This window comes from Protopterus annectens, chromosome 1.part2 (genome assembly GCF_019279795.1).
Source record: "Protopterus annectens isolate FY-2018-M chromosome 1.part2, PAN1.0, whole genome shotgun sequence".
Classification (NCBI taxonomy): domain Eukaryota; kingdom Metazoa; phylum Chordata; order Ceratodontiformes; family Protopteridae; genus Protopterus; species Protopterus annectens.
The window spans coordinates 502,775,211-502,797,434 of NC_056727.1; the positions used below are offsets into that span (position 1 = coordinate 502,775,211).

Below are 22,224 nucleotides of genomic sequence, written 5' to 3' on the forward strand. Positions count from 1 at the left end.
TGGGTATATGTGGTTAGGTGCAGACAGGGATGGATGCAAGCATGTGGAGAAGGCAGTGCTGTAGGAGGAAAGCCAGCAAAGTTTCACACCCCCAACTATGTCTAATGACGTGGTTGTTTGGGGGGTAGTCAGTAGGCTTTAAGCTGGAATCGGAGCCACAGTTAGGTGGTAGTAACAATTCTCCATTTGAGACATCACTGTCAGAAGAAACCAAACTTTCTTTGGAGGATAAGCTGGGGAAGGTAACAAAGAAAAAAACTGAGACAGACTCAACTTTTCAGACCAAAAGGATGGTAGCCAAGGAGGCTCCTGATATTCTAAGACAGGGGGTTATCTATATACTGGGATAAAGATTTACTGTACAGAGAATGGAGTACTGAAGGAGGGATCGAGGGAAAAGTAATACAGAAACTGGTAGTACCAAAGACGTACTGACAGGCACTTCTAGCCATTTGGTTGTAAAGCATACAAAGAAGGCTTGTACAGAATTTCTAGTGGCCAGAATCAAAAAAATGAGTAGGGCTACTGTGAGACAAGTAATCAAATCCAGAAGGTTCTCATGCAGGAGAAAAAGTTAAGAATGTTTTGATGCATTTGTCTATTACTGAGGAACCCTTTCAGCGAGTAGCTATGGACATTGTGGGGCCTCTTAGTACCCTAGACTCCACACGAGTAAATGCACATTGCTGCATTTTTATTATGCTAATAGGTTCATAGGTTCATACTAGGCTATCTGCCCAAGGGCATTTATAAGCCTAGCCCAGAGTTTTTGTGGCTTTCGCCACCCCTTTAGTTTGAAGAAAACTATGCCCATTATTTTGCTGTGCCTCTGTCAAGCAGAGACACTGAGGTAATCCCTGGGGTATATCTGCGATCTCCCATCCATTGGTCAAGATTTCTCTTGAACACAGCCAGTGAGGTGCTCTGCCTCACATGTACCGGGATTTTGTTCCACAGCATAGGGAGTCTTTGGGTGATGAATCTGTCCCTCCAGCACGTCCTATTAATAACCGTGTCAAGGTTTAAGTCTCCCGCCCTTGTAGTTCTGAGGGATCTAGATTTTTTGAGGTGAAGCATGTTCATCAAATCTGGGTTTGACATAGCCTTGTATGTCAGGCACAGGTCACCTCTGAGCAAGCGGTAAGCGACTGAATAGAGCTGAAGTTCTTTCAGTCGGGCAGCATAAGACATACTTTTGAGACCCTTTATCCTTTTGGTGAGGAACTTTTGGGGCCTTTCCAGCTGCTGCAGGTGTCGGGTCAGATACATTCCGAATGGGGCATTGTACTCAATCATTGGTCTGATGAGTGATGAGTACAGGGGGACGATGACCTCCCTTGATCTAGATGTGAATCCCTTCATGATCAGGTGGGCAATGTAGAAGGTCTTCCAAACTACTTTAGCAACGTGAGTGTCAAACGAAAGGTTACTGTCAACCTGAGTCCCCAGATCCCTGATAACTTCTGTGCTCAGTGGATTGCCACCTATATGGTAGCTAGGGGTGACCTTGTTTTTCCCGAAGGGTATGACTATGCATTTCTTGGCGTTTAACTTTAGGCCATGGCTCTGGCACCAGTTATCCGTTTCTGTGAGACCCTTCTGAAGGATATCTGTGTCAGATGTGTTTTCGACTATGGCGCCCAGTTTGCAGTCATCTGCAAACTTTGTCAGCCATAACCCTCCTGTGTTTGCTTGTACTTCAGAAAAATAGATGCCGAACAAGAGTGGGCCCAGGACTGAGCCCTGTGGGACCCCACTTGTGACAGGCTTTGAGTCTGACATGGCGCCAGCAACTCTGACCCTGTGGGTTCTGTCACTTAGCCAGTTTGCAACCCATCTTGTGATGTATGGGTTTACATTTAAGCTGGTGAGTTTTTCAACGATCCCTGAGTGGGGTATTGTGTCGAAAGCCTTTGCCAGGTTGAGGTAGGCTGTATGGACTGCCTTTCCCTCATCAATGGCCTTGGTGACTGTTTCGAAAAAGTCGACCAAGTTTAAAAGGCATGATCTGCCTTTGACAAAGCCAAACTGGGTTGGGTCCAAAGTCTGCAAGTTCCCTATGTCTTTATTTATGAGTTCCATTATGATCCTCTCCATGGCTTTGCAGATCAGGCTTGTCAAGCTGATGGGACGGTAATTTCCAGGGTCGGTGGAGGCACCGCCTTTGTGAAGTGGGACCACAGTTGCCGTGCGCCACTCCTTGGGTACGTATCCTGAGGTGAGGCTAAGATTAAACAGCTGTCCTAACTGCGGGTTTAATTCCTCGTTGAGTTCGTGGAGCACACAGCCGGGGACACCATCCGGTCCCATGGATGCTGTGTTTTTCGCCTTAGAGAGAGCAGTTCTCACCTGGGCGTTAGAGATGTTTGGGGGGCTACAATCCTCTGGTATAGATATCTCTCCTTTGGGCGTGTTTGCACTGAACCTGTCAGCCAGTATATTGGCAATGTCTGTAGGTTCAGTAATTTTCACATCATTTTGAACTAATTCTGAGCATATCTGGGAGCTAAAGAAGGCCTTATGATTGTCTTTTGAGTCCTTAGCGATTTTTCTCTCAAAATTTGCCTTGGATGATTTTATGAGAGCTCTTAGTTTTTTACTTATAATGATCAAAGGTGTATTACCTTTTAAGGATTTTGCTCTATCTTGTAGTAGCTTCCTCCTTTTGTTGTAGAGCTTGTTTATGGCTGGGGTCCACCAGACTGGACGCTTGCCTTTGGTACAAAGAGTCTTTGTTTTGTTTGGGATTGCCTGATCCATGCAGTCCTGTAGGTGCTGGTAGAAGGCATTTGCAAGTGATTCAGCGGCTTGAGTGATGTTTACCGCCGGCTCGGGGGCCTTAAAAGAGACCACACTAGTCTTTAGAAGTGTGAAGTCGGCTTTTGAGAAGTTCTTCACTGTGGTCTTTTTTATCTCAGGTGGGGGCGGGATGAGGACCTCCATTGAGATTAGTTTATGATCTGATCTCACCAGTGAGGGGTATACTTCCGGTGTTGAACATTGTGATCCCATGTTCGTGATGATGAGGTCAAGTATGTTTTCACCTCTTGTGGGGATGGTGACTAGTTGTTCCATGGCATTTGAGTTTATAAACTCCAGGAACCTTTGGGCTAGAGTGTTTGGGCTTGAGTAGTGATCCCAGTCTATATTAGGGCAGTTGAAGTCACCTAGTATGATGGTGTTTGGAGATACATTTATCCCCTCCAGTGTTTTCAGGAAAGCTACGTGAGTTTCCTGAGTTTGAGAGGGTGGCCTGTAACATGCTACAATTTGCAGAGCAGTTTTGCCTATGGTTAATTGCACCTGGATGGTCTCCGATGCATCGTGCGTTGCCACCAACCTTGAGGTGTAGGTGTCCTTGATGAATATGGACACCCCCCCTCCTTTCTTGGTGTTGTCCGGATTTTGGGGCCGGAATGCATGGTATGGGGTAAAACCTGATAGTGCTGGGGTGCTCTCAGGAGCCTTGAACCAGGTTTCAGTCACAGCACAGACATCGATGTTCTCCATACTGAGAAGGGCCTCGAGTGCGTGCATCTTGAGGTTAAGACTTCTGGCATTGAGCAGCATTACCCTTAGTTTTTTTTCTTTTTTGTGTTCTAGGGTGGTAGGTTTGGAATTTGAGCCTTGCCTAAAAAAGGCACTATGGGGGTGGCAAGAGCCTTTGCCAATATCCGGAAGCCCAGGGGTGACAGGTGCAAGCCGTCCCTTGCGAAGCAGCGTGGCTTGTCCAGCATGTCATCCCAGGCAGACAGACAATGGATCCCCTTTGAATGACACCAGAGTTTAAGCCAATTATTAAAGCTGATCATCTTATCTCTGTATTGTGGCATCATTCTTGGTGAAGGTAGGATTCTGCTCAAGGTCAGGGTCATACCTGCCTAATAATTTTGTATACGCAAATGACTATTCTAAAGAGTTACCAACTTTCTTCTCTTTCTAGTTTCAAAATAGTCAATATATTCTTTAAATTATTTCATGTTTAAATTGTTATATTGTCCTTGCATAACTTATGTACTTATTTTAAAGTTTTAAAAAGTAATCTAAAAAAATCATCTTAGGGCAATAAAGTTCAGAAACATATGCCCTATGAATTAAAATGAACATTAACCCTCAAGCAAACAGACAAGCCTCCATACCCAGTAAGCACTGTTAAGTGAAATAAAAGAATATGAAAAGCAAATAATATTCTAAAATCTACAGTACACACTGATTCAGGCCTAATCTCCTCCAAAATAGCTTCTGGCTAATACTGCCAAGATTACTGAGAAGCTCCAAATTAGAATATGGTAATCCCACATTTTCAAAAATGAAATGGCCTTTCAGTAAATAAAGACAAATTCCCTTTGAATCTGGGGGAAGGTGTATGTAATCTTCGCATGAGCTGTAGTGAAGTGAAGCCTTATGGTAAGCCACTAATATTTTAAATTTTCATTAGTACTACTGCCTCTGCATGGTTTCCGTGGTGGTGCAGTGGTAGCATTGTTGCCTCACAGCAAGAGGTTCTCCCGTTCGATTCTCGGCTTGGGTTGGGAGTGCCTTCTGTGTGGAGTCTGTATGTCGTCCCCGTGGTTGAGTGGGCGTTCAAAAGACATGCGTTGAATGGGTGTGCCTTCGTTGAAGGTTGGGCATCGGGCTGGCAACTCGACACCATAAAAACCAACTGGCATTCATTAGCGGACCGGAGTTCCGCTGTGGCGACCCTAACTGGGAAAAGCCGAAAGACAAACAACAACAACTAATGCCTCTGCATCCCACTACTTGGTCATTATTTTTTACTTTGTTATATTCACCAGTGGCCTAATAGGACTATCATGCTGACAATTTGATTTTACAGCTAGGTTTTTGGCTTTTGTCCTCTACTGTAAATGTGTGAAAATAAAGTATACAGTATGGTGCGAACATTTACTGCAATTCTCTCTCTCTCTCTCTCTCTCTCTGTATAATGAATAATTGAGAATACTTCAAAGATTCGGTTTCTGATTCTGGCAAGAGCATGCTTTGTGCATTTAAGTCATTTGATGCTTTAATGACGATCTCTAGTGTAATATTTTAAGGTACATCTGAACATCAGACTTTTAAGAGTAGCACAGAAATGTTGTTCAGAACCACAGCTGTGTCCAAGCCACATTTTCTAAATGTGTGTGTGAAGAGGGTCATCAGATGATTAACATATACCTATAAAAGGACTGACGGCTATCTGTAGCAACTTAGAAAAATACTGATCCTGTCTAGTTAGGATCAGTTAACTGTTTAATTAGCTTGCTCTCTTAAGGTTATAAAAGTCTGAGATGCAGCTGCCTGTCCCTGCCCAGGTGTGTCCCAAAGGTTAAGGTGTTTGCCGTACAAACACAAGGTACAGGGTTTGAATCTCACAGGGGATAATTGGCTAGGCTTAAAATGGCTCGGAAGGGCAGTTAGCCTAGTACTAATCTATGAACGTATGAACCTATGTCACAGCATGTGACAAATAAACCAGAGAGAGAAAATGGAAGACTTCAGAAAACAGCCAAAGTCATGAGGGAGAGAAATTACAGAAACAGTGCCAGACAGAAAACCCAACTAAATCATGTTTTTGTTGCATTACAATACTGTTGCATTAAATGAAAGGAAAAGCACTATGTGATTAGCAAATTTAAGTATCTCAACATATAACTTTTAGTTATGTACTCACCATAACTTCAGATGTTTGGGATCCATCTCGCCTACATTCTGACTGATGGGTTCGGAGCCGATCCCTCGGCTCCGACTCGGCACGCTTATGCTATAGAGCGAGGCCTCTAATTGGCTGAGCTATCTTTATCCCAGGATGCACCACCACTAATCCCCCAGATCTTGTTTGTCCGCATTCATGCACACATGCACAGCTTGTTTATATAACATTGTTAGATGTTTCAAGATGAAACAACAGGATTCGGACCTTCTGATATCCTCTGATCTCCAAGGAAGGGGGAAGGAGGGTGGAGTTATTAGAATGTAGAGATGGATCCCAAACATCTGAAGTTATGGTGAGTACATAACTAAAAGATGTTATGTGATCCTATCTCGCCTACATTCTGACTGATGGGACGGCGTCCCTAGCACCTAAATCCTGGGTGGCTCATTGGAAAACACTCCTGAGCACTGTGGAACCAAATGAAGCTCGTCCTCTAGATGCCACATCTAATTTGTAGTGAGAAATGAAGGTGTGCAGGGAAGACCATGTAGCCGCAGCACAAATGTCACCAATAGCAAGCTTAGAATGAAACGCTACCGAAGTAGCCATAGGCCTTGTAGAATGAGCCTTGACAGAGGTGGAAAGCTCTTTGTTAGAATAAACATAAGCTTGAGTAATACAGTCCCTGATCCATTTGGCAATAGTGACCTTTGTGACCGCGTTGCCCAATTTGTTTCCTGCAAAGGACACAAACAACTGATCAGTCTTCCTTGATTGTTTGGTCCTGTCCAAATAAAAACGTAACTGCCTGTGGACATCTAGTGTGTGAAAAATAAACTCCGCTTTATTGGAGTATTTTGGGAAAAAAACTGGGAGCTCTAACGACTGTTGCAAGCATAAAGTAGAACAGACTTTAGGAACAAAAGAAGGATTTGGTCTGAGGGATACCCTGTCTGTATGAAAAACCAAGTACGGGGGTTTCACTGACAAAGCCTGAAGTTCTGAAACCCTCCTGGCTGAAGTAATTGCCACTAGAAAGGCTGTCTTCCATGATAGAAACTTTAGATCACAGGTAGCTGCCGGTTCGAAGGGAAAAGAAGTCAGGGCACTTAGTACTATATCGAGATCCCATGGAGGTGCAGGATGAGAAATCGCAGGTCTTAATAAAGCAGCACCTTTCAAGAAGGTCTTACACAACCTGTTGCTCATTAAGGGTGGGTCTATGGATTCATGAAAATTAGAAATCGCTGCCAATTGTACTTTGATGGTAGAAACAGAAGAGCCTTGATTGAAAAGAGAGGTCAGGAATTTGAGTACTTCTGCCACGGGAGTAGAAATGGGGTCTAGGCCCCGGAGTTGAGCCCAGATAGCAAACCTTTTCCATTTGCTAGAATACAGTTTCTTCGTAGCCGACTTGTGGGCTGAAGACAAAATGTGCACCACATCTGGATCCAGTGCATGTCTCCTGACTATGGTCGGAAGAGGAGGAGCCAGGCTGTCAATTTTAATGTGTGTAGGGACTGGTGTAGTAGTCCCGACTGATGAATCAGTAGGTCTGGGACCTGGTCCAGAAACCATGGACCTTCCAGAGCATGTTTCCGAAGATAGGGAAACCACACTTGACGAGGCCAGTACGGAGCAATTAAGATCATCTTGCTGTCTAAGAGAGATGCCTTTTGAATCACTCTGGGGAGGAGAGGAACTGGAGGGAAGGCATAAAGCAGTCCGGTGGGCCAAGGATGGACTAATGCGTCCATAGGGCTCTTCCCCAGAGCCGGGGTTAGGGAGAAAAATTCTTTGCACTTCGTATTCAGAGGAGTCGCGAAGAGGTCGCAACACGGAACTCCCCATTCGCTGAAAATCTGCCTTGTAATTGTCATATTCAAAGACCATTCGTGAGGAGAGAGGATGGTTCTGCTCAACCTGTCAGCTATGACATTGGATTTGCCCGGTATGTGAGTCGCCAGTAGGAAGCGTTTGGTCAAGACTGCCCATTCCCAAACTCTCATCGCTTCTCTGCAAAGAGGATAGTATCTGGTCCCTCCCTGTTTGTTCAGGTACCAGACAACTGACATGTTGTCTGAGTGAACAGCAATTACGCCCTGAGGGAGGTAATCGTGAAGGGCTCGAAGGGACAGGAGTACTGCCCTCATTTCTAGGATGTTGATGTGGAAAGAGGTCTCTTCCGGGTGCCATTTGCCTTGGACTGACCTGCCCAGGGAATGCCCCCCCCCCACCCCGTCTGGGAGGCGTCCGTGGTCAAAGTGGCCGCCAGATGAGGAAGAACAAAGGGTCGTCCCTGGTCCAAATTGGAGGACACTAGCCACCAGCGAAGGTCCCGTTTGCAAGATTCTGTGATCCATATTAGATGATTGAGGGAGTTCCTGAAAGGACCACTGAGTTGAAAGAAGCCACTGGAGGATTCTCATGTGTAACCTTGCCAAGGGAACTAGCAGAACTGTGGCAGACATCGATCCCAATAGCTGTAGGACCATTCTGGCTGGGGCTTTGGACCTGGGAAGTAAGGCTCGAACCTGACTTTGAATGGTCTGAATTCTGTCTGCAGGTAGATAGACCCGCATCTGGTTTGAATCTATCTCTACCCCTATGAATCTTATTCTTTGAGATGGCCTTAACACAGACTTTGGCCAATTGAAGGTGATTCCAAGGGAACTGCCCAGTGATATTGTGGCTTGCAGGTTCCGTAGAAGTAGATGCTTGGAAGTGGCAGTTAGGAGCCAGTCGTCTAGGTACGGAAACACCTGGAATCCTAGACTTCTCAGGTGAGCAGTCACTACTGCCAAGCATTTGGTGAACACCCTGGGGGCTGTGGTGAGACCAAAGGGCAGCGCACAGAACTGAAAATGACTGCCTCCTAGGCTGAAGCGCAAGTGTCTCCTGGACGTTTGATGTATTTTGATATGGTAATACGCGTCCTTGAGGTCTACGGAGCACATCCAAACACCTTTCTCCAACAATGGGAGAATGGTTTGTAAAGTGACCATTCGGAACTTGGACTTCTTGACTGAGCGGTTTAGGTTGCTTAGGTCCAAAATAGGCCTCAAGTCCCCGGTCTTTTTTGGCACCAAAAAGAATCTTGAGTAAGTCCCTAATCCGATCTGGTCTGCGGGGACCGGTTGGATGACTCCTTTTTGCAGCAGCTTTGAAACTTCTAAGGCTGCGGTATCCCGTTGACTGGGTGGCGTGTCCGGGATTCTTTTGGACTGAGGAGGGGGGCAACAGAATGGGATGGAATAACCTCCGGCGATAATTCGAAGCACCCATCGGTCCTGAGTGATCCCTTCCCAGGCCTTCAGGTGCTTCGAAAAACGACCCCCGACTGGCTCCGGAGCAGCACAGTCGGGCAATCCCTCAGGGACTATGAAAAGCTGAAGAGCCACGAAAGGACTCGCGGTCTCCAGTGTTGCGAGGTCCTCTGCCGCCTCTGGGACGGCGTCTTCCTGATGAATTTCCCCCTCCTCTGCCTCTGGAGGGGGAACCTTCCTGCTGAGAGGGGTAAGACTTCTGAGATCTACGGAACCACATCTTCCCTCCTCTTTTAGCCTTGGGATAAGGCCGAAAGGGAGTGGAAAATCGTGCCCCTACGGCAGTCAGAGTCTTACCCTCCTGTTCACAGAGGGTAAGTGTGTCTTTCACCTTGGGCCCAAACAGGGAGGACCCGTCAAAGGGGGCATCGGCGAATGAAGACTTGAAGGCCTCCGCGAAATGACACAGGTGGAGCCAGGCTTGTCTCCGTAGAGCAATGCCTGTACCCGCCGCCCTACTCGCCCCTTTGGCCGCATACGAAATGAGCCTCATGGATGAGTTCGAAATGGACGACATTGTAGCCAGCTGAGAACCAACCATCTGGGCTAGCTCCTCAGGCAGGTTACCTAAGAGGGTATCGGATAGCTCCTTAATCAGATCCCTCTGGAATCTCGTAAAGTGCATCAGGTAGTTCAGAGACCTCAGAGTAAAGACCGCTGAACTAAGGGTGCACTTACCGTACCGATCCATGCTCCTAGACTCCTTATTAGGTGGATGGACGGACGTAGAAGCCTCTGCTACATCTTGCTGGGTAGCAGATGCCACCACCATAGCATCCATAGCCACACCTTTCGTAAGGAACTCTCTATCTGGGGGTGCCGAAAGAAATTTGTTTGGACGAGCGGGCACCGGTTCCACAGAGTCTGGGTGTTCCCACGCCCTTCGACAGATCAAATCCAAGAGCTCGTCGAAGGGCGGAGACACCCAGGAGGCGGAGGGCTGAGCCCCGAAGGCCTTCAGGAACACAGACTCATCAGCAGAGGGAGGTTTGGACTGCCAGCCGCCTCATTGTTTTAGGGCTTCCAAGATGTCTGCAAAGGAGACATCATCCGAGGACGACTTGGGGGACCCCTCTGCATCATCAAGATCGGTGTCAGATGTCAAAGACTCGTCAGGGGAGTCAACGTGCTTCCTCTTGCACGTTTTCTTCCTGGGAGGTTCTTCCGAAGAGGCTTCAGAAGGACCTCCAGGAGGGGGAGAAACCCCAGCGGGGGTAACCTGAGGCCCAGGAGCTCCGCTGTCTGCAGACAGGGGGACTGCCAACGACCCAGTTTCCAAATGTAGGGAAGGAGCTGGGGAAACTGTGGAGGTAGCCAATGAAGATTTGGCTAGAGTACTCCTCATAGCCCTGAAGGCGGGACCACCAGAATCCTGGGAAGGTCCCCCCTCCATGGCCACGACAGTGGACGGTACTCCCGCCGCCGACGCACCAAGAGGGAGACTTGGGACCGAAAGCATCAATCCCGAAGCTTCCCCCCCAGGGCCGAAGGAAGAAGTCCGCGCACTGAACTCCGACCCGAGAGCCAGAGTCGGAGCAAGGGTCGGGCCTGACCCTAACACCTCCACTGGTTCCACCAACACCTGCTCCAATGGTGCCGAAGCTGTTGGAGGAGGAAGTACAGTAGGGGGGTGGACCATCGGCTCCGAAGCCAACTGGGCTGGAGCCGAAACCATCTTTTGGAACACCGGAGACTGGAAGAGTCGAAGGAGCACACTGTTGATGTCCGAATCAGACATCCTGGATGATCTCAAGGATACCGATCGGGCCCGAACCGATTTCTCCATCGGCTCCGAAGGGCTCGGGGACTGGCTCCGAAAGGACTCAACAATTATCGGCTCCGAGGAAACCTTCAAGGAAATTTCCTCGGCCGATAAGGACTTCGCCCGAGGGGGAAGTGTCTGAGCCGATGACCCTTATCGGCTCCAATATCAGTGGAGCCGATGAGGGTGACCCGCCTCTCGATGCCCCAGACCTCGGCTCCAAAACCAGAGGGGTCGAGGCTGGAGGCATCGAGGCAGACCGTTCCGACCTCGGCTCCGAAGTCCGTGGAGCCGCTGGAGAAGTCTGCTTAGCTTTTTTAGCCGTTGGTTCCGACTGACTGGTCGGAGCCGGCGCTTTCCTCTTCTTAGAAGGAGATGGAGAGGAAGATAAAGCCTCCTCGAAAGAAGGCTTGATTAATCCTTTGAGGATTAATTTGTTTTTCCTCTCCTGGAGGACTCGGGAGGAAAACGCATGGCATACACTGCACGATTCCTGGAGATGTTTGGCGCCAAGACAACAGACGCACGAGGAGTGGTCGTCCGTTATGGACATTTTGAACCCACACCTCATGCACATTTTAAACCCGGAGGGTTTATGTTCCTTAGACATAGTTCTACAAGAAAAACAGACCACAACAGTAAACTTTAAGACACAGGTACAAATAAGAATGCCAGTAACTCAGAATATTTTAAACTGAAAAACTTTTTTTTTTTTTTTTACACACAGAAAGAGAAAGGGAAAAACAAGGAGGGTCAAGACCCTCTAACTCAAACGGGTACTTGACCCACACACAACCACTGAAAAGTAGTAACCACAGGGGAAGGCCCCTCTAACTCAAACGGAACCTTCTCTGACAGGAAAAATTACTAAAAATTCAATCAAACTGCCAGGAACACACTCGTACACAAAAAAATAGCCGTTAAAACAGCTTTTGGTTTTAAATGAAGGAAATACTGACAGGAAAAGACTATATATATATATTACTTAGCCCAGCCAATGTTGAGACCACGTCCAAGCTCTGTAAGCGGCAAACGAGATCTGGGGGATTAGTGGTGGTGCATCCTGGGATAAAGATAGCTCAGCCAATTAGAGGCCTCGCTCTATAGCATAAGCGTGCCGAGTCGGAGCCGAGGGATCGGCTCCGAACCCATCAGTCAGAATGTAGGCGAGATAGGATCACATAACATCAGTTATTTCCCAAATACTCCATGATGAGACTGACAAACCCAGCAGTCTCCTCTTCTGTTAGCATTCCGCAAATGTTGGGTCTGGATAACTGGAAAAATACCATCCTTACTCTTTGTACTTCTGGTCAATGCTACAGGCATTTTTACTAGAAATATCACACACTAACTGTAAACTAAGAGTTTAAGGGAAACAGTTACAAAAAAATGAGAAAGGATGAAATGGGTAAGTAACCTAGATGCTGACTGCTAGATTATTTAGTACACGACGAATATCTTCATAAACCTAGGTAAAAATTACAGGATGCAGGGTTTAGAGTCACCTTTCTTTGATTAATTGAAACACTGAAGCAATATATTAATTCAAACAATTAAGAACACTACACAATGATATAATTAATCCATGGTGGTACACAAACAAAATTACTGATCAAAAACATATTGTCTTACATCATCTTGTACACATATATTCTTCAATAAAAGGATATCATGCCACTGATTAACAACTGTTAATTCCACCAGGACAATGAATGAAGAGATGATGTTATTGAAGTTATTCTTACAGTATCCAAGGTTAGCAAACACAGAATTATTCAGAGCAGTGCTTCCACAATACTTGGCTGCTGGGTCAGTACTGTTTGGGCCATAAAAATGGATTCGATCCTTAAACACTTCCATTCCAAATATAGCAAAGACATAATAGACCACCTGTAAAAATATAAGGAAGCTCAACATTAAAATATCAACTACGATTCAGTTTGCTCCATTTTCTTAAGATATTAAATGCATGCATGCTTAAGTATACTATACTTTAACAACCTTGGTTATGTAAACAGGCTTATCACGTTACTGCATTTTTAGAACTAGTGATTTCAGACAAAACATCTGTAAGTACTAGTGGATTTGCCTAATGGTTCAGCAGATACCTGTGACAAATACTCACTGAAACTTCATATCTCAGCTCACCCTGTGTTCAGCTTCAAGGTGCACTATCTGAACAAGTGACAAACAAGATACCCTTCTTCTTTACTTTGGAGCCATCTTTCATCAGATAGCAAATCTTACAGTCAAATATAAGTTTTTTTTCAAGCATACAAGGTAATGGTTTAAGCAGGAATCTTCTTTCCTCCAGACAAGAGGTTCTTATGAAGAACCAAAGCAGACAACACAGCAACAAACACAAGCACCCTTTACAACCCACAGGAGGAGAGAGAGAGTGGGAATGCACCTGATGGCTGAGATACCTTCAAAGATTTTGAACTTTTGAGTGCCATAGAACATCACCTACCTTTGCTGAGGTTATCTTAGGACAGCAGATCCTTACACTGCATCAGAGAAATTCCAGCGCAATTACATTATGGAAAGGTTGTGGTTCAGGATGGATCCTGGAAACCCAACTATGGACCCAAGATAAACATCAAAACTATAACACATGGTGAAAGTTAAGCATTTTGATCAAATAGCTGTACTGCAGATCTCCTGAGCTGAGCATTCTCCTTATGAAACAAGCAGTCAAAGCTGCTACTCTCTTAGAGAACAGTGCCTTAACAAGGCTAGAAGGTTCTTTTTATTGGCAGGAGAATTCAATGCAGTGAGACTAACAAGAAGCATTACCTGCTTAGTCACTGATCTGCCTATATGAATGAGGTGAATGGTAATACGCAAGCCAAATAATTTCTCAGTGATCTGCAAACTAAGGGACTCATGAAAGATTCATTTTCATAGTATACCAGAATATTAATATTCTGTTTGAAGGATGAACTCCAAAACCATCATAGGCAGGAACCTAAAATTTGTTCAATGCATAGCATTAGCAAGGGTTCTTCAATCCGAATTGCTTGTAGCACTAAAATTCTATAATACAAAGTAATGCCCCATGAAAAATGTGCTCCATGACAAAAACTTCTGCTTTGCTGAAGCCAGAAACCCAAAAGGCAGAACAAGACAAAACTGAGTTTCAAGTGAAGGAACTGACTTCTAAAGAGCAGTATTAAATGTAGACTCCTTGACAAAAATAAATACTATATCCACCAAAGACCATCTCTTCCTCTCTACTGGCTCAAGGTAAACTGAACTAGCAAACTGAAAACTTTGACTGTAGAAAATGCCAGAGCTATTTCTGGCAATGAAAACAAATTAGAATATTTTAAATGGACATATGAAAGGATAAATGGATTAAATTAATTTCATGTAGCTCTGCCAGCAAGATGTGTCAGCTTAAATTAATATTTAGCAGTCTGTCTCTGCAGAGAATGAAACCCAGCGATTCCATGGCATGTCATCTCTCTCTGTGAGAAATTGTTCAGTAGTCAGATATGCAGCCTCATGGACTTGTGGGTGTAAAGAGAGAGAGACATATTGTTCTATGTAAGAAAATCTCAACAAATTGAACATGGACAGAGGCTCAGTTCAAAAAGCTGCAGATACCATGCCTGTTGATACCAGACAAGTACTGTTTGAATAATCCTAAGTTTTTGTCTCTGTATCTTGCATAGGAACTTGTGTGAATGATGAGGAAAGGAAACAAATGCTTACATAAATCTCAATTTTCTAGAAAATGTCATGCCATTTCATGGGACAACCCCCTGCTTGGGTGTGAAAGAAGAAAACTCTGAATGCTCTGCAATAGAAGCCATGGTGATTAGTCAAACTAAGGTATTCCCTAGGCCAGGAGGACATCTAACTACAAGGAATGGAGCTGTTCCCGCTCAAAACATCTAGAGAGCACAAACAACTGAGTACATACCTAGGGAGGTTTGGACATTTACTAGGAAATTCTAGAGACTAAGCAGGTGTTGTCTCATTAGCATTAAGCCCCACACTGCAGGACTACATACCCTGCTGCTTCTTAAAAGTAAAAAAAAACTATGACTATTAACTCTCTGTGAATCATAGTAACTCCTTGCCTCCTGGAGTGGAAGAAGGATTTTAAAAGCCTTCAAGAAATCTCATAGCTTCAAAACAATAGCATGCATGCTACACTCCAAATAAGATCAACTCAACTGCCCCTTACAGGACCTGCAATAAGCTCAACACCTTGTAAAAAATGTACGATAACTGAGACTGAGGTACTTTTAGGAAGGAAACTCTTCTACTAATATAATCTGGTGAAAGTCATAGTCCTGTTCATGCCTGATCAGTGATCCTACCCTAAACAGAGTGCTTACAGATTTAAGTGCAGATTGTACTAAAACAGGAGACGCATCTGACTTCCACAATAGCTACATACTGATCAACAGCATAACTCCAGCTCTCCCAGTGTGAAAACAGAAAATGAGAAAAAAAGAGTGCCACTGAAAATGTTTTGGTAAAATTTGGTTACTGGCTAGTAAATACACTGCCTGGATGCCAGCAAAGAAGAAATTTGAAAAATAAAATGACAGAAAATCAGCCAAAAAAGGTGAAGAGAAAACTGGCTGGGAAGAATTCTGCTGCTGTTCAGCAAAAATAAACTCATGCTTCTGCTTTGGTTCAAGAGATGGCTTCCAGTAATTTACAGAAAAAAAATCAAATGTACTCAGAGGTGATTGAAGGAATATATCAATTCAAACGACAAAAGGCTGGAAAAATAAAAGCAGCTTTAACTAGTCATTCAGATGAACTGATAAAACTGCAAAAATCGGCAGGTGACACGAAGAAAAAGCTGGCTGAATATGAGATTTCTGAAGAACTGTTTAAAAATAGTACAGTTAAAAGACAGCACAGAGAGAAAGTACAGTTTTGTACCTACCATAAATGTAGATGTCCGATAGGTATGCATCTGCAGTCATAACATATGGGTTGTCCTGCCTCAGGCAGCCCTTCGGTCGGCCGGATTCCAAAGTCTGGGTCTGGCCTCGGCTGATGTCTCACTTTCCCCGATGTCAGAGCGTCTGGGGTATAAAAGCATCAGCCGACGCCATTTTCCTCAGTTTTTCTTGCCCCAGATGCCAGGTGCCCTCTAGGAAGGCTAAATTTGGATAAATGCTGAAAAGTTCCAAACATTTGCAAATTATATACATGTATAAACAAACAAATACACCATAATAGATTCCCCCAGCTAGCTGAAAGAGGGGTAAGCACCCTAGGAATACCACAGAGGGGAAGGAGGGTGGGTAATCCTGACTGCAGATGCATACCTATCGGACATCTACATTTATGGTAGGTACAAAACTGTACTATGTCCTTCAAGGATGCATCTGCAGTCATAACATATGGGTAGAATACCACAGCCAATCTGGGGGAGGAGGTACTAAGAGAAGGATGGTGTAGTTAAGATCCCCTGCAGCACTGCAGTTGCAAACCCTGCTCGGGATCTGGAGTATAAAGGTAGATTTTAATGCTTGGCAAATGTATGCACGGAGCTCCAAGTAGCAGCTTCTAAAATGTCCTTGGTAGCCACCCCTCGTAGGGAAAGCTGTAGTGGTGGCTGTGGCCCTTGTGGAGTGAGGCCTGATATTTTCAGGAACTGTCTTTCCATGAAAGGAGTAACAAAAGCAAATGCAATTTCCTATCCATTTTGAAATTGACTGTTTGGAAATTGCTCTTCCTTGCACCCCAGTTGCATATGCTACAAAAAGTTGGTCAGTTTTTCTGCTAGTTTTCATTCTGTCCAAATAGTAGCGTAGTTGTCTGTGTATATCCAGGGTGTGCAAAAGTTTTTCCCCTTTGTTCTGTGGGTTAGGGAAGAATGTAGGCAAGTGAATTGCTTGGTTCAAGGATACCCTAGATACCACCTTTGGCATGAAAGTAGGATTGGTTCTTAGTGACACTCTATCCTGGTGAAAAATAAGAAAAGGCTGCACTGCCATTAATGCTTGTAACTCAGATACTCTTCTTGCTGAAGTGATTGCCAGAAGGAATGCAGTTTTCCAAGATAAAAACTGTAGGTCTGCTGATGCTGCTGGTTCAAAAGGAGGTAGTGTCAGTTTTTCCAGCACAAAATTGAGATCCCATGCAGGTAGAGGGGGTCTTCTTGGAGGTTTAACATTTTTGATCCCTCTCAAAAATTGCCTGAGAAGAGGGTGTGAGAAGATAGGTGGATCCATATTGTATTCTGCTGAAATTGCTGAAGCATGAATCTTAATGGAAGAATAAGACAGGCCATTGTGGAACAATTCTGCTAAGTATTCTAGGATGTGTGCTAGGTTTGCCACTGTGATATCTGTGCCCTTTGATGAGCTCCAAATGAGAAATCTCTTCCATTTAGCTGAGTATGTCTTCCTTGTGGAAGGTCTGCGAGCCTCCAGGATAATGTCCTTCACCCTCTGAGATAAAACAGTTTGGTTGGGATTTACGGAATTTTCCAGGCAGTTAGCTGCAATGTTTTCAAGTTGGGATGCAGGGTCTTGAAATTGTTCTGCGTTAGAAGAAGAGGCCATAGGGGAAGAGGCCATGAATTTGCCCGAGACATGCTTCTCAATAGTGGGTACCAGTGTTGTCTTGGCCAGTCCGGAGCTATTAGTATCACTTTTGGCTGTTCCTCCCTGATCTTCAGAAGAACCTTGTACATCAATGGGAGAGGTGGAAAGGCATATACTGTTAGGGCATTCCAGCTGAAAGAGAGAGAGTCCACCTCCATGCTTGTGGGTGGTATGTCCTTGAGCAGAATGTCTTCAGTTGGTGGTTGAGTGGGGAGGCGAACAGATCTATCTCTGGCATTCCCCATGTCTTTGTTATGAGTTTGAAGATGTCTGGATGCAGCATCCATTTGTGTGCATCGATGGTAGTTCTGCTTAAGCTGTCTGCTAGTGCATTTTCTTTTCCTGGTACGAATTTGGCCTGCAGCTGGATATTGAGATTCAGGCATAGATTCCACAGATTCATAGCCATCCGGCATAGAGGGTAGGAATGTGTGCCTCCCTGTTTGTTTATGTACCACATGACCGTGGTGTTGTCTGTCCTTATTAACAGATGTCCTTGTTGGAGAAAGGGTCTGAATGCCTCGATTGCATGCCTCACTGCCAGCATTTCCTTTTGGTTTATGTGCATGCTTAGCTGCCCTTGAGGCCATAGGCCTTGGATACGTTTGTCCTCCATGTGTGCTCCCCATCCTTGGTCTGAGGCATCCGTGGTGATGGTCTGCCTTGTTTTTGGTTTGTTGAAAGGCAACCCTCTGTTGGACTGGCAGGCCTGAGCCCACCACTGGAATTCCTTTTGAAGGCATGGAATGCTTGGTATCATGGTTTCTAGACTGTGACTGTGTTGAGACCATACACTCCTTAGGTACCATTGTAATTTCCTCATAAACAGCCTGGCATGTGGAATTAAAATTATGCAGGATGCCATGTCACCCAGGGCCTGCAGGACTTTCCTTGCAGTAAGCTGAGTTTGTCTTGTCAGAATCATGAAGTAATTAGGAAGTTGTTTTTGTTTTTCTTCTGTGAGAAAAGCCATCTGTGTGCTTGTGTCCAGATCCGCACCCAAAAAGGTTATCCTTTGGGATAGTACTAGTCTTGACTTTTGGATGTTGACTGTGTATCCCAAGGTCTGTAGCAGGTGTATGGCATAGGCCAAGTCCTTTAACAATTTCTTCTTGTTGTCCGCTTGTATTAGGCAGTCGTCCAGGTATGGATAAATTTGAATTCCCTGAAATCTGCAGTGTGCAATTACTGAAGCCAGGCATTTCGTGAATACTCTGGGCGCAGTAGATAAGCCAAAGGGCAATGCTGAGAATTGATAATGCTCTGATCCTGCAAGAAATCTGAGGTGTCTTCTGCAATCTGGTCATATAGGGACGTGCAGGTATGCCTCCTTGAGATCTAGAGTCACCAGCCAAGACTCCTTGCCCAACATGGGAAGAAGTTGCTGTAGGGTCAGCATTTTGAATTTTGGCACAATGAGATAAGTGTTCAGTGCGGACAGGTCGAGAATAGGCCTCCATTGGTTTTCTTTTCTTGGTACAAGGAATAGCCTGGAGTAAAATCCTTGGCCTTGTTCTGTACATGGTACCCTTTCTATAGCTTTCATCTGAAGTAAATTGCTGATTTGTCTTAAAGCCTCTGCCTTCTGGTTTGGTGGAAGGTTTGGCATTCCGCTTCTTTTTGGCAAAGTGTGGAAGTGAAACCTGTATCCTTTGTCTATTATTTGCAATGTCCATGTATCCTTTGTAATGCAATGCCAGTTTTCTGAGAATAAAGCCAGCTTTCGGCCCAAGGGTGCTTCCATTTGATCCCTGGTAGGCGGAATCAGAGTCAAGTCATTGGGTCTATCCTGTAGTAGTGGTTGTAGTTGTAGCTGTTGCACTACTCCTCCTCTGGTTGGCAGGCTGCCACTGATGGCCTCTGTAGGTGCCCTTCGATTGACCTCTGCCTCTAGGGTGCCTGTTCCTGCCTCTCTGTGCTCTGGACGAGTCTGGAAAGAACCAATTCTTTGTAGGCCAGTTTCTGCTGAACCTAGGTGGTTGAACTTGCAGGAAATCTTTAACTGTTTGCACAGATTTTGCTTTTTCTTCAACCTTTTTTAGAATCTCCTGTGCAGGGGAGCCAAATAAATTTTGTTTCTCCATTGGAGCATCGAGGAGTTTAGCCTTGACATGGTCTGGCAAAGATTGCTCCTTCAGCCAGGCATGCCTACGAATAACTGCCCCAGTCATAGCTGATCTAAATGAAGCCTCCAGTGCATCATAGCCACATTTTAAAAAATGATTACTAACCTGTTGTGAGTTATGTACCAAATCCTGAAGGGATTTACGGTCTAAGGGTTCAGGAGAAGATAGTTTCTTATTCAGTTGATCTAACAAAAATTCTTGGTACTGTATCATATGGAATTGACAGTTTAATGCCCTGGCAGAAAGAGTAGCAGATGTATACACCTTTTTTCCCCATCTCTCTAAAGCTCTAGACTCTCTTTCAGAGGGTAGGGGATTTTTGGCAGTAGCGGCTGCAACCCCTTTAGGGCCCTGAGAAATAGTTTCTGGGTCTGCAGCATGGGCTTTATACAGATGGAAATGAGAATCCGGGACCCTGTAATATCTGTCAGGTTTGGCAGGGGACGGAGGAAGAGAATCAGGGGCTGTACTGACATCATTATACACATCATCAATTACATTTAGAACAGGAGGTATAGCTAAGGGCCTATGCTGAGGCAAATGCAAAAAGGTCCTTAATCTTTTTCTAGAATCAGAGAAATCCTGACCTTGCCATTGAAAGTGCTCTCTCATGGAGTGTAAAGTCTCCCCAAAGGAAAATTCTTCAGGAGGGGAGGCCGAAGGGATAGATTCCTCTGCATCTGAATCCTCATAAGGCGAGTAGGCCCCTTGCTGGTGGTCTGACAAATCAGATCCATCCGTGGAGTAATCTGAGGAGTGAGGTTCAGAGGGGTCAGTCCTGGGCCTTTTGTCTGGAGGAGGTTGAGAGGCCCTGTCTGGGTGAGGTTGTGAACCCCTAATTAAGGAGATAAGGTCCTCAGCAAGGCTGAGGATCTGTGAACTAGAGGAAGGCCTCTGGGATGTAGATTTGGCAGGCAAAGCTTTTGAAAGTTTGGCAGCTTTAGCCCTGGAGAAGGCCTTAATAGACATAGAAGCTGGGGGCCTAGCTGCCCCACGTGCAGGGGTAGAAATGTCCAAAGGTATGGTGTCGGACAATTCCTGAACACTAGCTTCGGTAGGGAGTTCTGAAGCCGACTCAGCAGAGGCCTCTCTGGCCTTGGTGGTCGGAAGTATGGTTTCGGTAGTAGGAATCGCCGTGGATTCGATTTCGGCCGAAACCGAGACAGTCGCGGTAGGCCTAGCCGTAGTTTCAGCCGAAACTGCGGGCCGCGAGTGTCGGTCCTTTTCCTTGCGTTTTTTGACCATATGCGAAGTCGGAGTCTCCGACGGCATTCTATAAGCAAAAGCAGCTCCAAAAAATTCCTCTGCAAACTCCGACCGACGTCTAAGAGTCCGTCGGTTGAAGGAAGCACAGGCTAAACAAGCTGATACGTCGTGGTCTGAGCCTAAGCAAGGAAGGCAGTAAGAATGGAAATCCTTATGAGGTATTTGTTTCCCACAAGTTAAACAATTATTTACTTTGTCTGACATCGGCTGAGGCAAGAAAGAGTCCCCAACAGGGTACTTAGCTTTTTTCGAAGTCTTCGGTAGCTGAAATCTCTGGATCTGACCGACCGGCACTTGCGAACAGCTTCTGCTTCGGGCACCGCACGGCAAGAAAGACTGAGGAAAATGGCGTTGGCTGATGCTTTTATACCCCAGACGCTCTGACGTCGGGGAAAGTGCGACATCAGCTGAGGCCAGACCCAGACTTTGGAATCCGGCCGACCGAAGGGCTGCCTGAGGCAGGACAACCCATATGTTATGACTGCAGATGCATCCTTGAAGGACATCCTGAGATTTATTTTGTTGTACCAGAGAAAATGGAGGAAACAGACTATTTTAATTTTATGAAAGCACAAATAAGCAATTGGACTGGTGTTCTATAGCAGAATTTAATTGAAAAGGTACATAGAGTGCAAGCTCCAAACCTGGACATGAAAAAGCAGCCAAGACTTATTTTAGGAAATATGCAATCATTCTAGCAGAAAGAGTTCAGCCTGACAAAACTGTGGCAGAAGGGCAAAATATGTAAAATTGGAGACAGCAGCATGTTTGTATAAATGATTATTCCTTGTACACCAGGCAGAAGAGAAGCAACTTTATCACAGCAATCAGAGAATGTCAAAGAAGCAGGTGTGATATTCAAGTTGCTGTATCCAGTTGTCTTCAAAGTGGTTTTCCTAGACGATCAAAGTCTTTTTTTTTTTTTATGCAGAACAGGCTAAGGAGGAAATAAAGCTTATCCAACAAAAAGAGAGGCAGCAAGAACAAAGGGACTCTGCTTCTTATTCTTCTGACAGTAGTCATGGAGAGACTTCCAGTGAAACATTTTCCGATATTCCAAAGGAAAATGCTTGAGAGACAAAAAAAAAGCACAGGAGGAATCATCTGTATCTTGGACTGGAACCACAATCTGGTGCCTAGAGATGGAGATGAACTGGAAGACGACCAGCAACTCTGAAATTAGTGAATAAATGGAAGACTATAAAGCAACTGTTTTTTAAAAGAAGAAACATCTTTAGTAAATTATCACATATGACATAGGCAATCATACATTTATATAAATGAAAACAAACCATACTGACATCATTTTAGTTGCAAGCATTATACATCACAAACCATACTGACATAATTGTAGTTGCAAACATTCTACATCACTTATAATCTATCCAGTCACTATCAGTTAAACATTACATAGCTCATTCAAATCTCGCCTTCTTTTAAACCTCGTTCTTCCTCTGCAAGTATTATTTCTACAATTTCCATTTTTTCCTATGTGATTTGC

At 44.9% G+C, this 22,224-nt stretch overlaps 1 protein-coding gene across 1 annotated transcript in view; it reads right to left on the reverse strand.

Moving 5' to 3' along the window:
• Positions 1-22,224, reverse strand: part of LOC122789817 (two pore calcium channel protein 1-like) — a 2,103,677-nt gene that overhangs the window by 254,899 nt on the left and 1,826,554 nt on the right. The window contains exon 15 of the mRNA XM_044057259.1: positions 12,418-12,637. Within this exon, the coding sequence (XP_043913194.1) occupies positions 12,418-12,637 (220 nt within the window). The remainder of the gene's footprint in view (positions 1-12,417; positions 12,638-22,224) is intronic.